At 52.9% G+C, this 12,394-nt stretch overlaps 1 protein-coding gene across 1 annotated transcript in view; it reads right to left on the reverse strand.

Annotated features, from left to right (window-relative positions):
• Positions 1-1,270: 1,270 nt before the first annotated feature.
• The window catches only part of PCIF1 (PDX1 C-terminal inhibiting factor 1), a 21,504-nt gene continuing 10,380 nt past the window's right edge, over positions 1,271-12,394 (reverse strand). The window contains exons 3-17 of the mRNA XM_008634027.2: positions 9,623-9,761; positions 9,329-9,453; positions 8,757-8,894; positions 8,468-8,598; positions 8,098-8,252; positions 7,723-7,870; positions 7,447-7,530; positions 6,607-6,706; positions 6,248-6,410; positions 4,872-5,044; positions 4,338-4,424; positions 3,663-3,847; positions 3,474-3,567; positions 3,093-3,268; positions 1,271-2,334 (exon numbers count right to left, since the gene is read on the reverse strand). Of these exons, the coding sequence (XP_008632249.1) occupies positions 2,082-2,334; positions 3,093-3,268; positions 3,474-3,567; positions 3,663-3,847; positions 4,338-4,424; positions 4,872-5,044; positions 6,248-6,410; positions 6,607-6,706; positions 7,447-7,530; positions 7,723-7,870; positions 8,098-8,252; positions 8,468-8,598; positions 8,757-8,894; positions 9,329-9,453; positions 9,623-9,746 (2,136 nt within the window). The 5' untranslated portion in view covers positions 9,747-9,761 and the 3' untranslated portion in view covers positions 1,271-2,081. The remainder of the gene's footprint in view (positions 2,335-3,092; positions 3,269-3,473; positions 3,568-3,662; positions 3,848-4,337; positions 4,425-4,871; positions 5,045-6,247; positions 6,411-6,606; positions 6,707-7,446; positions 7,531-7,722; positions 7,871-8,097; positions 8,253-8,467; positions 8,599-8,756; positions 8,895-9,328; positions 9,454-9,622; positions 9,762-12,394) is intronic.

The following is a 12,394-nucleotide window of genomic DNA, read 5'->3' on the forward strand; positions in this document are numbered from 1 at the left end:
CATTCCCGGGGAGCCGAGCCGAGGGCACTTGGGGGACACAGCACTTGACAGGTTCAGGCTGGGTACAGCCAAGCCCCCTGCACTTCCCACGCTGTAGGTTGTGCCTCCCAAGGCTGGTCAAATCCACCCCCAGCTGCTGCCCTCACAGAGCGTTTACAACAGCCCCAGGGGGACAAAAGCACTCAGGGACCCCCTCCTTCCCCCCAGACAAGAGAGAAGCAGCACTGCCCACCACAGGGACAACGGTAGTGAAGGCTTTAGTTCAAATCGTCCAGGTTTGGTACAGTCTGATGGAGCTTTTATGTGAGGGCTCCAGCTCCTGGTGTGCCTCTTTCCACCCAGTCCTGCCCATACCACCCACTACTTCCACAGCTGCCTCTCACACCACAGCCCCTTGCACAGCTTGACCTAGTCCTGGTTATCTGCCCTTGAAATGCCCCCAGTGTCAACTTGATACGCCCTGTCCACCATTTCTTGCTCTGTTAGGATAAAGGAGACTCCAAAAGCAGCCCATGTCACCGGGCTTCTGGCCACTGATGTCGTTTACATGTCCCCTGTAAGACCACGGCCACTGGATACTTAACCAGGTAACTGCCCCTCACCTGAGGGAGCAGAGCAGGCAAAGGGCTCATGTGCACTGACTGACCAAGGATGGGTTAGGGACACTCCCAGCATCAGCACATCTCTGCTCACCTGTGCCTCGGGAGCAGGCAGTCTTGGCTCAAAAACAATGATTAAAAGGGGAAAAAAGGGCTTTACAAACTGCCACTTTCACAGCTGACATTCCCAATTGCCCTGACTTAAAGGACATTAACGATCTCCTTGCCCCACTGAAAGCATCTCTGGAGAGCTGTGAAACCTCTGGGAGCCAGCAGCATCTGGGGCTGGGCAATTCCTGCCCGCCTCGGAGTGGCACTGTCACTGCTGTGGCACTGGCACCAGCACTGCTGCAGCACCGGTGCTACTGTGGCACTGACAATGGTCCAGCACCAGCAGTGCTGTGGCACCCCAAGGAGTCCAAAGGCACTGCACTTCCCTGCACTTCTCCAATGGGAGAGCACCAAAACCTCACTGGAGCAGGGGGGTGGTCAGGCTGCTTCAGGGGCTCAAACAAAACTCAGCAGGAGGGCAGGACTGCCTGGAAGGGGGCAGATGCCAGATCATTCTGAAAAACCAAACAGCAACATTTTTCTGCCGTCCACCCAGGCAGAGACCAGACAGGGGTGAACACAGACCCCAGACACCAAAGAAGGAAAGTTATGGACACAAGCAGAGCTGTATGCTGGTTTTAATGTTCCTAAGAACTAGGAAACAGAAATCAAAAATAGACTTTGCTCTTCTTGATAAAAGTAATAAAATGGTTAGCTGTGTTAAATTAATCCTTACAAAACAAAACCCAAGGAGGTTAAATAAAGCCCGGAGGCTCCGCATAAAAACCACGACGACTACAAAACAGCTGCAAAGACATCTTTACACACCAAAGAAACTCTTCTCCTCTGCTCCTCCCCTCTCTGGGACACAATGTCAGCGAACACGGGACTCACACGTGAGAAAGAAACACAGATGCGATGGGAGCAGCCCCACGGGAGCGTGGGCGCCACAGACAGAACTATTTACACTATGGACACGGAGCTGTGCTGGGGCCAGTCCGGCCGCAGGAGCCCCCGGGCTCTGCCCGTCCCTCTCCTGCCGGGGCCCCGGCGGCCGCGGCGCTCAGCGCCCAGCATTCGCGCTTGCCATCCATCCCTCCATCTGTTCCGCCGTCCTTCTGCCCGCGCGCGTCCCAGCTCTGGCTGCCCCTTCCCTTGGCACTCCGGCGTTGCGGAGCTGCCGGCTCCTCCTGCCGCGCCACACTGGGCTCCCTTGCCCCTGGTGAGGGCCACGGCTGAGCCTCCTCTCCCACCGGCTGCCGGGCGCTCCCGGCTCCTGGGGGCTGGCGTGCAGTTCGCAGAGGAGAGCAGGTGCCATGGAGCTGCTGCACAGGAGTCCTGGGCCGGTGCTGTGCAGCCAGCAGTCTCTGCTGCCCCGGCCAGCCTCCCCCGGGGCCACCGGCACCTCCCCTGCTGCCTCGCACCTCTGCCTTAGTTGGGATTAGTCTCTCGGCTGCTGCTCTGGTCTCGGCCCAGCTCCCTCTCTTTGTCCGCTGTGGAGGAGGAGGAGGAGGATGAGGATGAGGAGGAGGAAGACGAGGAGCTGAGGGTCCGGCCTGAATGCTTGTAGGCTGCAACGAGCTCCTGCAACCGCTCCGGCGTGGGCTCCCACTTGGCAAAGCCGGCGCTGTTCTGCAGGAAGAGAACGGCTGTGTTGTGCACAGCCTTGTAGTACATCTCCTCCCTGCAAGGGAAGAGCACAGGCATCAGCACCTCCCCGGGCCCCTGCCCAAAGCCATCGACACCTGCTCCTCCTCTTCCTGCCATCACTAGGTCAAGCATTTGTCCTGTCCTTTCTCTCATTATTTTGAGAAGGGAGGCACAGTGCAGCCTCAGGCAGTTCTGAGTACAGTAGAGGCTCCTGAGCTTTCACAGAGGGAAGAAGCACTGATGCTGCAGAGCCCCATCACCCTCTACCAGTACACGCATGTGCTGGAACCTTGCTGTCCCTGCAGAGCGGACTCAGCACAGGGAGGCATCAGTCCTAAGCAGGTGAAAACTTCAGTGTTCAGGCACCTGTTGCTTAAACAAGCTGTTGCTCTAACTTGTTGCCTCAGCAGCAGAGCAGAGGCCAGCCGGCCCCGCTGGGGATCAAGTCCCCGCTGCCCCTTGCCTCTGCTCTCCCCGTGACATCCAGCTGCTGCAGCACAGGCAGCTACCAGGCCTGAGGGCTGGCAGAGGCACGGATCAGCGCCACAGGTGTGACCTGCTCCAGCTGGACTCCTGCCCAAGGCATACACCTCTCACAAGCTAAAGTTAGCAGTCATTAAACAGACATTGGATTCACCATGCTGTCTGCCCATCCTAAACACCCAGGGTGATGATGCACTGTGCTTGTCCTTGACTGCTCCCTCCTTCCCACTGTTTTCAGCTTGGGAGAGGATATTTCTGTCACACAGCTTCAGAGCCGTGTTCCCAGAAGGATCTGAGAACAAAGCCTACTTTTTGCAGACGTGCTGGGACCCGCTGCGGTACTCATGATCGAAGGCCGGCAGGATGAGCTGGTGTCGCTTGAACTTGCTCTGCTCCATGCGGGTCAGGGCTGGCGTGGGGGGGTCCCGCCACTCGGGGATGAAGACAATGAAGGAGAGCGGCTCGCTGGAGCTCTCCAGCAGTTTCTAGTGCAAGAAGAAAAGGAACAACCTCAGCACTGGCTGAGCAATGATGTGTTTAATGAGTCCTACAGAAAGGAAATGCTGCTTCAAGAGCAGTGCCCAGCTGTCACTGTCCTCTGCCCCTGCCCTCAGGGCGCAGGAGTGGTGGGGAGCAGAGGATGGATGGCAGAGCTCCATCCCAAACAACCCCACTGGTGAGCAGACATACCTCAAAGTGAGAGACCATGGCATCCATCAGCTCCTCACAGAATGGAGGATTTGCCTCAAAAGAGCCGCTTATAGGGAAGAAATCCAGGCATGGGCTGGAGAAAGAGGCAAAGATCCCCATCAGCTCATCCTGAGTCATCTCACGGGCATGCACCCACACCCACACAGAGCAAGGGAACATAATACTCACCCCCTGGATCCAAAATACCCGTCTGTGTCCAAGAAGGCTGAACAGTACTGTTTAAAATAGCAATTCAGGGGCGAGGCAAAGCATTCAAAACTCACTCCAAAGAGCTTGTGGAGGGCTTCAAAGATGTGCACGGGAAGTGCCCCTTGCAGACCAGTCCCTTCGTACAGCCCCACACCGAACATCATCTGAGGAGAGCAAACCCTGGTGAGCCATGCCTGCTCTTGCTGTTCCTGCTGCTCCCTTCACTGACCACAGACCCAGGGCCACATGTCCATGCACCCACTCCTGTAGGTATGCAGGGCCCCCTTGTCCTTTCTCAAATTGATATAGGTCCCTGCATGTACCCAAGAATGCTCTTTAGAGATTTTATCCAACTCTGACCCCACAAAACCATCAGCTTTCTCTTGTACCCAAGTGAGCCTTTAGCTGCCCCTCAGAGTCAAGAGCTACTGAAGGTTTCCTTCACAAAAATCTTTACCCACACTGAGGTCTCATGTCAAGACCACAACTGCTCCCCAGAACACAGTCCTACCTCAGCATAGCATAAGCAGACTACAGATCCAGTCTAAACCCTGTGTTGCTCCAGGCCTCCAAGGCCGTGGCCCTTTCCCAGAGCAAAGAAAAGTTCCCAGTGCTGCCAACGCTTTCTAAGGTACAGCTGTGGTGAGACCGTACCTGGTATCGACGGAGAAGGCACCAAACCCTGGGCAGGAACTTTTCAAAGCCCGAGTCATCGATGCAGCTGTACCGATAGAGAAGCCACTGGAAGAGAAAGCCCAGATATGGAAGACACCAGGAACAGCCGAGCCACGGTGATACACACACATTGTGACAGGGAGAGGGAAGCTGAGGAGCAGGTGGGCTCTGCAGGGAGTTGTCAGCACATCTGCTGTCACTGCATGAGCCACCAGCTTGTCACTATCATGAAATGAATGAACCAGCACAGCAGCATGTGTCTCTCAGCAAGGGTTGCCTTGGTTTGAGTACAATGTTCTGGCAGCACACTTATTCAGAGCACACACCCAAAACCTGGGAAATACTCCCAGCAGAGCCTGATCCCAGCTAAGGTGAGAGTACATGTCCTCATGCCCATGGCAGCGTCTGACAGCCCTGCAGGGTCAGTTGGCCATCCTCTGCCCAGCCCTGCCCTCAGAGCACATGGAGATGACCCTGCCCTGAGGGGCAGTGGCCTCAGTGCCCAGCCCTTACCAGCTTGCTGAAGTAGTTGCGGCTCACTTTGACCATCTCCCCCTTGTACCGCACACATGCCACGTTGTTCTCCATGTGCATCTCCACGCTGGGGAGTGGCGGGGAGGGGATGGCCAGTCTCACAGGGTAGCAGTCCCCCAGCCTGTCCTGGACCTCAGGAGCTTCTACCTCAGCTATGGAGAATGAACAGAAAGGCAGCCTGTGAGAAGCCAAGGGTATTCAGGACCACTCTGCAGTCCACCTCAAAAGACACAGTGACCCAAACAAGGCTGAAGAGCAGGGTGGTCCACCCAAAAAACCACCATGGTGGTCCCTCACAGATTTCGTAGGCAGCTACCTAGGTTCAAAGCTGATTCCCCAAATTAATTCCATCTCCAACTGCCAGAGCACAGAGAGGACCCACTTGAAAGCATTTCTCCACCTCTAACCCAGCAGAACTGCAGACAGCACACAGCCAGCCCAGCATCCTGAGGCATCTTCCAAACACTCTTTTTGTTGCTACTGTTTCTTATTTCAGTTTGCCCCAAACTCATCCAAAGCACAATAAAAATTCCCAGGCTGCCAAATGCAGGAGGCAAAGGAATCTCCCTCCACCTTGTGGTTATTCATCGCCTCGGCTTCAGGGAGAGCTCACAGATTAGCTGTAAGGAATCCCTGACTTAGTGGGGTTGGAAGACAAGCATCAAATACAATGGCAAAAGGCAGACATTGGGACCTGAAAGGAGTCCGAAGAGAGGCAGGACCCAAAATGGAAAAGGACTACAGACAGTGGTAATGAAAGAAGCAGACTCCACAGAGGAAGGAAAAGGTGACTAGAGGCAGATGTACAGATGTGAACTAGGAAGAAAAAACACAAAAAAGATCAAGGAACGTGAACTCTCTGCCAGGAAAGGGTGCACAGTGAGAAACTGGGAGGCAGAAGGGTGCAGAAAGGTGCTCAGAACACAAGAAATGTGGCAAATGAGAATAAAGGGAGAACACTCAGCATTACTAAGGGGGTGTCAGCTGTCCCCAAGAATTCATGAAACAGCAGAGCAAAAAAGCAGGGTTCAGAGAGATTAACAAATGCCCTGCTCGGTGTGACCTGCTCCTAACAAGCTACGTCATCCTGGCAAATCACATTATTTATAGTATTTGATGTTACAGCTGGGCACAGCACCTGATGGAAAACAGCCTCTCACTGCACAGACACTGTGACTGACAGCTGAGGCCTATGCTGGACCGGCTGCTTCTTACTTTGAAACACAGACTTTCTGACTTTTCGAGACAGAGCTATCCTCCCAACAGGTAACACTCTCTGAACAGGGACAGTCCAGAGCACGGAGCCTTTAACTGCAGTGCTGTAGCTCTATAGCTCTTCAAAGATGGCTGCGTACCAGAGATATTGTTCTCTTTGAGTATGGCAAGATGCTTCTCCCGGATGCGCTTGACATATTCCAGGGATATGTAGTAAATTTTACTGCAGATGCCTTCGACAGAGTCCTTGGCTGCAGCAGACACATGGGGCCCACACTGTTTGCGTAAGTGCTCCAGGCGGTCCTGGGGAAACAGAGAACCAGAGTCTCTCACACGGCCACCACTGGCTCTCCAGGCGTGCTCAGTGTCTCCAGGCTGCTCTCCCATGGCACACAGCGAGAGGAAGCAATGGCAGCCGTCTCCAGAAGGACCTGTACCTGTCCCCACGTGTCTCCTCCCCAGCTCCCTGTGCCCAGCCCCGTATCAGCGGGACACTGACCATGTAGTCCTCCTTGGAGGCAGAATGGTCCCGTCGCAGCCAGCTGAAGGTGTCCTCCACATTCCACTTCACCACCTTTCTGCTGTCTGGGGAAGCACTCCTGCAAAAACAGAGAGGCAAAATTTAACTCACGGCTGCACAGCAAGATATTCCACCCCCTCCAAAGTTTTGTCAGTGGGGAATGTAGACACTGATACTTCCTCAAGGCCCATCCCTGTCACTCCCCTCCAGTTCCCTGGAAAGTGCTTCCAGACGTTTGCATGACTATGGACTGCCACGCTCTCTCCAAAACTTGGTGTAGCTGGCTGCTGTCCTCTCTGCAACAGGAGAGGCCCACAAAGCCTTTATCTGTCACGGCAATGGACCATTTTGATATTGCCTGTAACTTTCAAGTACTGCTAGGGGCTTGTGACTCTGAGAAAACTACCCTGTTTACAAGCTTTTCCTTTTCCCCACAAGGTTCACCCCACAATCTTCCCCAGTTCTGTCTCCAGAACTGGTCAGAAAAACCCTACCTTGTACACAAAATACCACTCTAAGCTCATTGCTTTGCAACAACAGTGAGTGCCCAAGCACTCCTGATTTTATCTCAGGGATAACAGAAGACATTCCATACCCAGTACTTCATTGTCTCCACACACATTCAGCCTCCCAGTATTATATTTTACAGTAATGTCACTATCAAAAGATGGCTCCAGCACCACTGTTTTTCTTCTGTATGTTCCTAACTTTTCTTTTCCTCAATAACATTATGACCAGTGCTGGATAAGGCAGGATGAGCAGCCCCTATAGCCCTTTTGTCTTTTCTGAACGTGACAGCACTGCGAGAGGAGCTCCCACCTGGATTCAATCAGTCGTTTCGCAGCCTCAGCATACTTGAAGAGCAGCCTCTTGGCTTCCTCCCGGAACTTGATTCTGGATAACCTGAAGTTAAATTCATATGCATGAGTATCACAAAGGCGTGGAGGCCAGGTTCAGCTCCCCAGCTTTCCTTCACCAGCATCCAATCACTTCATTAGCCAAAGGGAAGCACTGCAGCAGAACCATGGCAGGTAAATCACCACACCAGACTGACCCAGAACCATCCCAGCAAGGTATCCTGTCTGTGAACAGTACCTGATGGGAATGTCATTCATGATCTCTCTGAACATGGAAGGAGACACTACTGGCTCGCAGTCACTCGGTAAAAGAGGATCTGTCCCTTTATCAACCACCTTCCTCTCCAACATCCAGCGATTGAATGACTCCCTCGGGGGGTCAATCCCTGAAGACGTACAGAAGAAGGGTCTAATCAATACAACACAGAAATGCCCAGTAGCTCTCATAAGGATCATCACACGAAGTTCTGCCTAGTCAATTAACCAACAACATCACAGAGTATAACCATCACAAAAAGAGAACACAAGGACTAGACAGGCATAAAACAAAAGGTAGATCACCACAGCACTGCAGGACTGAGAAGGAAACCAAGGGAGTCCAACAGAAACTCACCTTCTCGCTGCTGGCAGAGCTCTCGGTAATGCTGCCGCAGCTTGAGAATGAGCTGGGACCTGAGCAGCTCCACCTCAGGGTGTGGAGAAAGCACTTCCGATGGTGCTCTCTGCTTAATCACGGCGTTTGTCTGAATATCCAGGTCCCAGTATACTCTGTGGCAGAAGCAAATGTCATCAGGATAACCAGATCATTGGCTAATTATCAAATATTCTAAAGATGTTTTTCGGATTGTTTCACCAGCCAGGAAACCAAATTATCAAGACTCCTGGCAGTGATTTATCCTCAGGTTCCTCAAAGATATCTGGAAACCTGTGTGTCTCTAACACTCTGCTAAGAAAGGAAGAGAAGACAAATGGATACAACTCACTCAGTTGGTCGTAGAAGAGCTGCCTGCTGTTTGTCTTCAGGTGAAACACACCATGCCTTCAAAACAGAGGTTCCTGGAATACTGGGAGAGCTGGGGACTGGCTGAGCACCTGGGTTCCCTGGGACATCCGCCTGTGTGCGTGAAACATGAATTACTACACCAGAGAGACAGGTAAAGGAGTAGCAGCCCAATGAACCAAACAGTCCCACACCAGAACACACGTGGGAGACTCCCATGAGCCCCCTTTGGTTTCAGGCTGCACACATTAGTTTCAGAACACCACACCCACCTTGGGCTTCTTCACACTGTTGCCACTTGGTGGAACCTCCTCGGAGAACCTCCTCTTCCTCTGCTTGCTCTCCACAGAAGCATCTGCCACCCCACCTTCCAGTGGCATTGGAGCTGCATTCAGTCCCAGAGGGTCTGACTATGAGAGTCCAAACAACAACAGCACACGTCAGCTCCCCCGCTGCCACTGCAGCGACCCAAACGAAAGTGGAAAGCTCTTAACTTCCCATTGCACTGCTCCTGGCTCCCATGTGGATGGAAATAAGGACACCTGCACAAAGCTGAAAGATTCTCTTCTAGATCTGTGCCTATATGCCTTTTTTTAAGACTTTAATGAGAAAAACTCATCACAAATCCCCCACGCTGAGTGTTCTTTGAGCGGTGCATGACGCCTGGAACAGCATCACCTGACAGGCACCTGACACAGGAACACTTCCCCAGAATCACACCAGACAATGGACTGAGCAAGGAGCTCTGAAGGCACAGAAGACTCTCCCACACCTGTAATCTGAAGTCTACAGACCATGAACACCCCAGTCCTGGCACAGCCCCCCAAAGTGAGTGTGCACTTACGATGACATCGTGCTGTCCCAGCACAGGCATTTCCCACAGAGACTGGTTCGTGAAGCGGTTGAAGTAGTACGGGCGGTTCTCCCGCTTGCTCCAGCACTTCTCCCAGCCAGCCTGCACCAGCTCATCTGAGGACAGTGAGAGTCAGGAGAGGAGCATCCTGCATGACAGCCCTGGCCTGCAGGTGCCCAGCACTGTCACAGCACACTCTGAAACACACATCGTTCCCCGCCAGCCTCGCTTCACCCCCTCCTCGCTGCCAGGGCCCTGAAGAATTCCCAAAGGCAGAGTCGGTACCTGGCAGGTCCTGTACCAGGCGCATGGGTTTGGGGGAGCTGGGCTGGCTCTGGTTGGAGGTGCCAGGTGAGTGACTCATGAGAGACGCTTCCTCCGCAGGGCTTCTGTGATTCTCATTGGCCATTTCTCAGCAACCACACTAGAAAAAACAGAGTAATATCCAGTGTTACAGCAGGAAAGGTCCCAGATCTGCTTGGTGCACTCAGGTGTAGCAGTACAAGCTTATTCTGACAACAGGAATTGAACCAGAACACACAAACAGCACCTCAGTTCTGAAAAACACCTGTTATCCTGGACACGACTAGCTATGAGGAATGCTCAGTGTTAAATGGGGTTAACCAGGGTGTTCTTCAGGCCAGCATTCAAAATATTCCCTCTTCAGTTAGCTCTCCCCAAAGAGTGGAGCATCAGATTGTAAAAATTAACATACACTCCTCTGTGATTATGTGCCACCTTCTGCTACACCAATACCACTGGCCATGTCTGATCTGTTATCCTCAGAGACAGTTTAAATCAACTCACACACACATAACTGCACATCATTTCAACAAAAGGCTTTAATTAAAAAAAAAAAAATCTGCTATATAAAATAGCCCTGGAGGCTCAGGAACAACTTCTGTGGTTCAGAAAACCACAGGCTGGGAGTTGGGAGCTCCCGAATTATCACCCTCTGCATGTCCCAGGCCAACATGTCCTAGTCCTAGTCCCACAAGCAGGGCCTCAGCCAGCTGTTTCAGCCCTTGCTGCTTTTTCATCTGCATAACAACAGTTATGCAAAAGAAGGTCTGTTGGAACAATAAAGCTCCTCTTAATCATAATTTAATGTTGCCAGCTGGAGAGAAACAGCCAGGCTTTTCCTCTCTTAGTCACCACTCTTCCCCTGGGGAAGTTTCTGAAACAGTGCCGCAGATTGCTCTTCTCTGGCAGCCCAAAACACACTGGCAATGAACTGGGGGGAAACAAGGCATTTTACATAATTCCCAGCTACCTCAGACACTTAACTATATTCAGGCTTTGGAGACACCCGACAGCACACACCAGCACAGTCAGGGCGGCAGCAGCACAATGCTGCGCACAGCGTGCTCTTCACCTGAGCACCACAGTACCTGGCAGCAGGAGCCACGTACAGGAGCTCTTCAATAAAAACTCTGGATTTTTGTGGGCTAAGTCACTTGGATTTAGTTACCTTCCTGCCCTTCCTGTGCATAAAGCCCACTGACTACTTCAGTGGAACAGAATGGCAGGAGCAAACAGTGGTCAAGAGCGAGTGCTCAGTAGCTCAGCTGCCCACAGCATCGGCTGTGAGATCAGCACTGAGGAACTTGACCCCTTCAGCCCCTTGGAAGATGTTCCCATCCTTCCAGGCAGGGTACATAAGGGAAAGTGTGGAACACTGTGGACACCTGGAGTTTGGGTCTCTGCTCTAGGGCAGGGAAGTAACGTTCCGTGCCTGCTGCAGAGCGCAGGATGCAACTGGGGACCTTTAACGGCCTCAGCAGGTGAGCGTTGTGCAATCTCACACTCCCTCCTGAACTCCAACCCCACCATGCCCTTACAGTCACTTCACAAAGGTGCCAAGGTAAGCTGGGCCAGCAGCAGCAGCTCAGGCTCGTGTCAGCCAGTGGGTACAGTGACCCTGGAGACCGAGGGGCTGCAAGGTAGGAGCGCGGGAGCCTCTGAAGGATGTTTAGTCCCTCCTCCTGAAACTAAAGCTACACTTGCACATGCAGCTGCTGCTGCGTCCTGCACATTACACAGAGCACATGCTGGAGTGAACTGGTGTGTACTGCGGGGACCAGAGCTCCCAAAGTGATGTATGTCAGGATTCAGAGACAGCGCTGGGCACGGAGCCCTGCCCAGCTTGGATGGCACATGCCAGCTCCAGTGACCTGCCAGTGTTTTTCATCACCCATCACTCAAAAGAGCTGTCAGATAGGGTCACTGGCTCTGCCTCCTCCCATTTATGGATAAACTGGAATGGTGGAAGTAGCCAAGCAGCTTTATCACTTGATCAGTGTTAACAAGTATTAAATCCAAGTACCCTTAAGGCCTGGGAAAAGGAAACAGCCAAACTAACAGGAATCCTGGCAGAAGCCACTCTACTTTTATGTAACTACACTGGGACTTAGACAGTGACAGGGATCCAGAGGAAGCATTTTATGGTGATTACGGTATGTTTTTATACACCATGGCAATGCATACAGTGCTTCACAAACACGGTACAACGCTGTCCCTGCCCAGAGAGCTTACAACCTAGAGCAGCAGCACAACCAGAGACCACACAAGGGGGAAGGAGACACAGAGTAAAGAAGTACAGCAAACAGGACCGGTATTTGTTTCCATTTCACCGAGGTAGGATTTTGTACAAGACAACAGCAAATGCAGACAAAGGAGATCAGCGACAGCCCCCCGGGACAACTCCGCGGTTCTCCCCCATCCCAGAACCACGGCTGCTCGACCACACAAGGGGGAAGGAGACACAGAGTAAAGAAGTACAGCAAACAGGACCGGTATTTGTTTCCATTTCACCGAGGTAGGATTTTGTACAAGACAACAGCAAATGCAGACAAAGGAGATCAGCGACAGCCCCCCGGGACAACTCCGCGGTTCTCCCCCATCCCAGAACCACGGCTGCTCCAGGAGGTTGGCAGCCAGGCCACTGCCTCCCCCATCGGTACCCATCCCCTCGGTCACCCAGCCCGGGGCTGAGCAGCGTAGCGCTCCCGGGGCAGCACGGGCACTGGGGACCGGGGCACCGTGTCTGCGCGGGGA

Source organism: Corvus brachyrhynchos, unplaced genomic scaffold (genome assembly GCF_000691975.1).
Source record: "Corvus brachyrhynchos isolate BGI_N302 unplaced genomic scaffold, ASM69197v1 scaffold10, whole genome shotgun sequence".
Lineage (NCBI taxonomy): Eukaryota > Metazoa > Chordata > Aves > Passeriformes > Corvidae > Corvus > Corvus brachyrhynchos.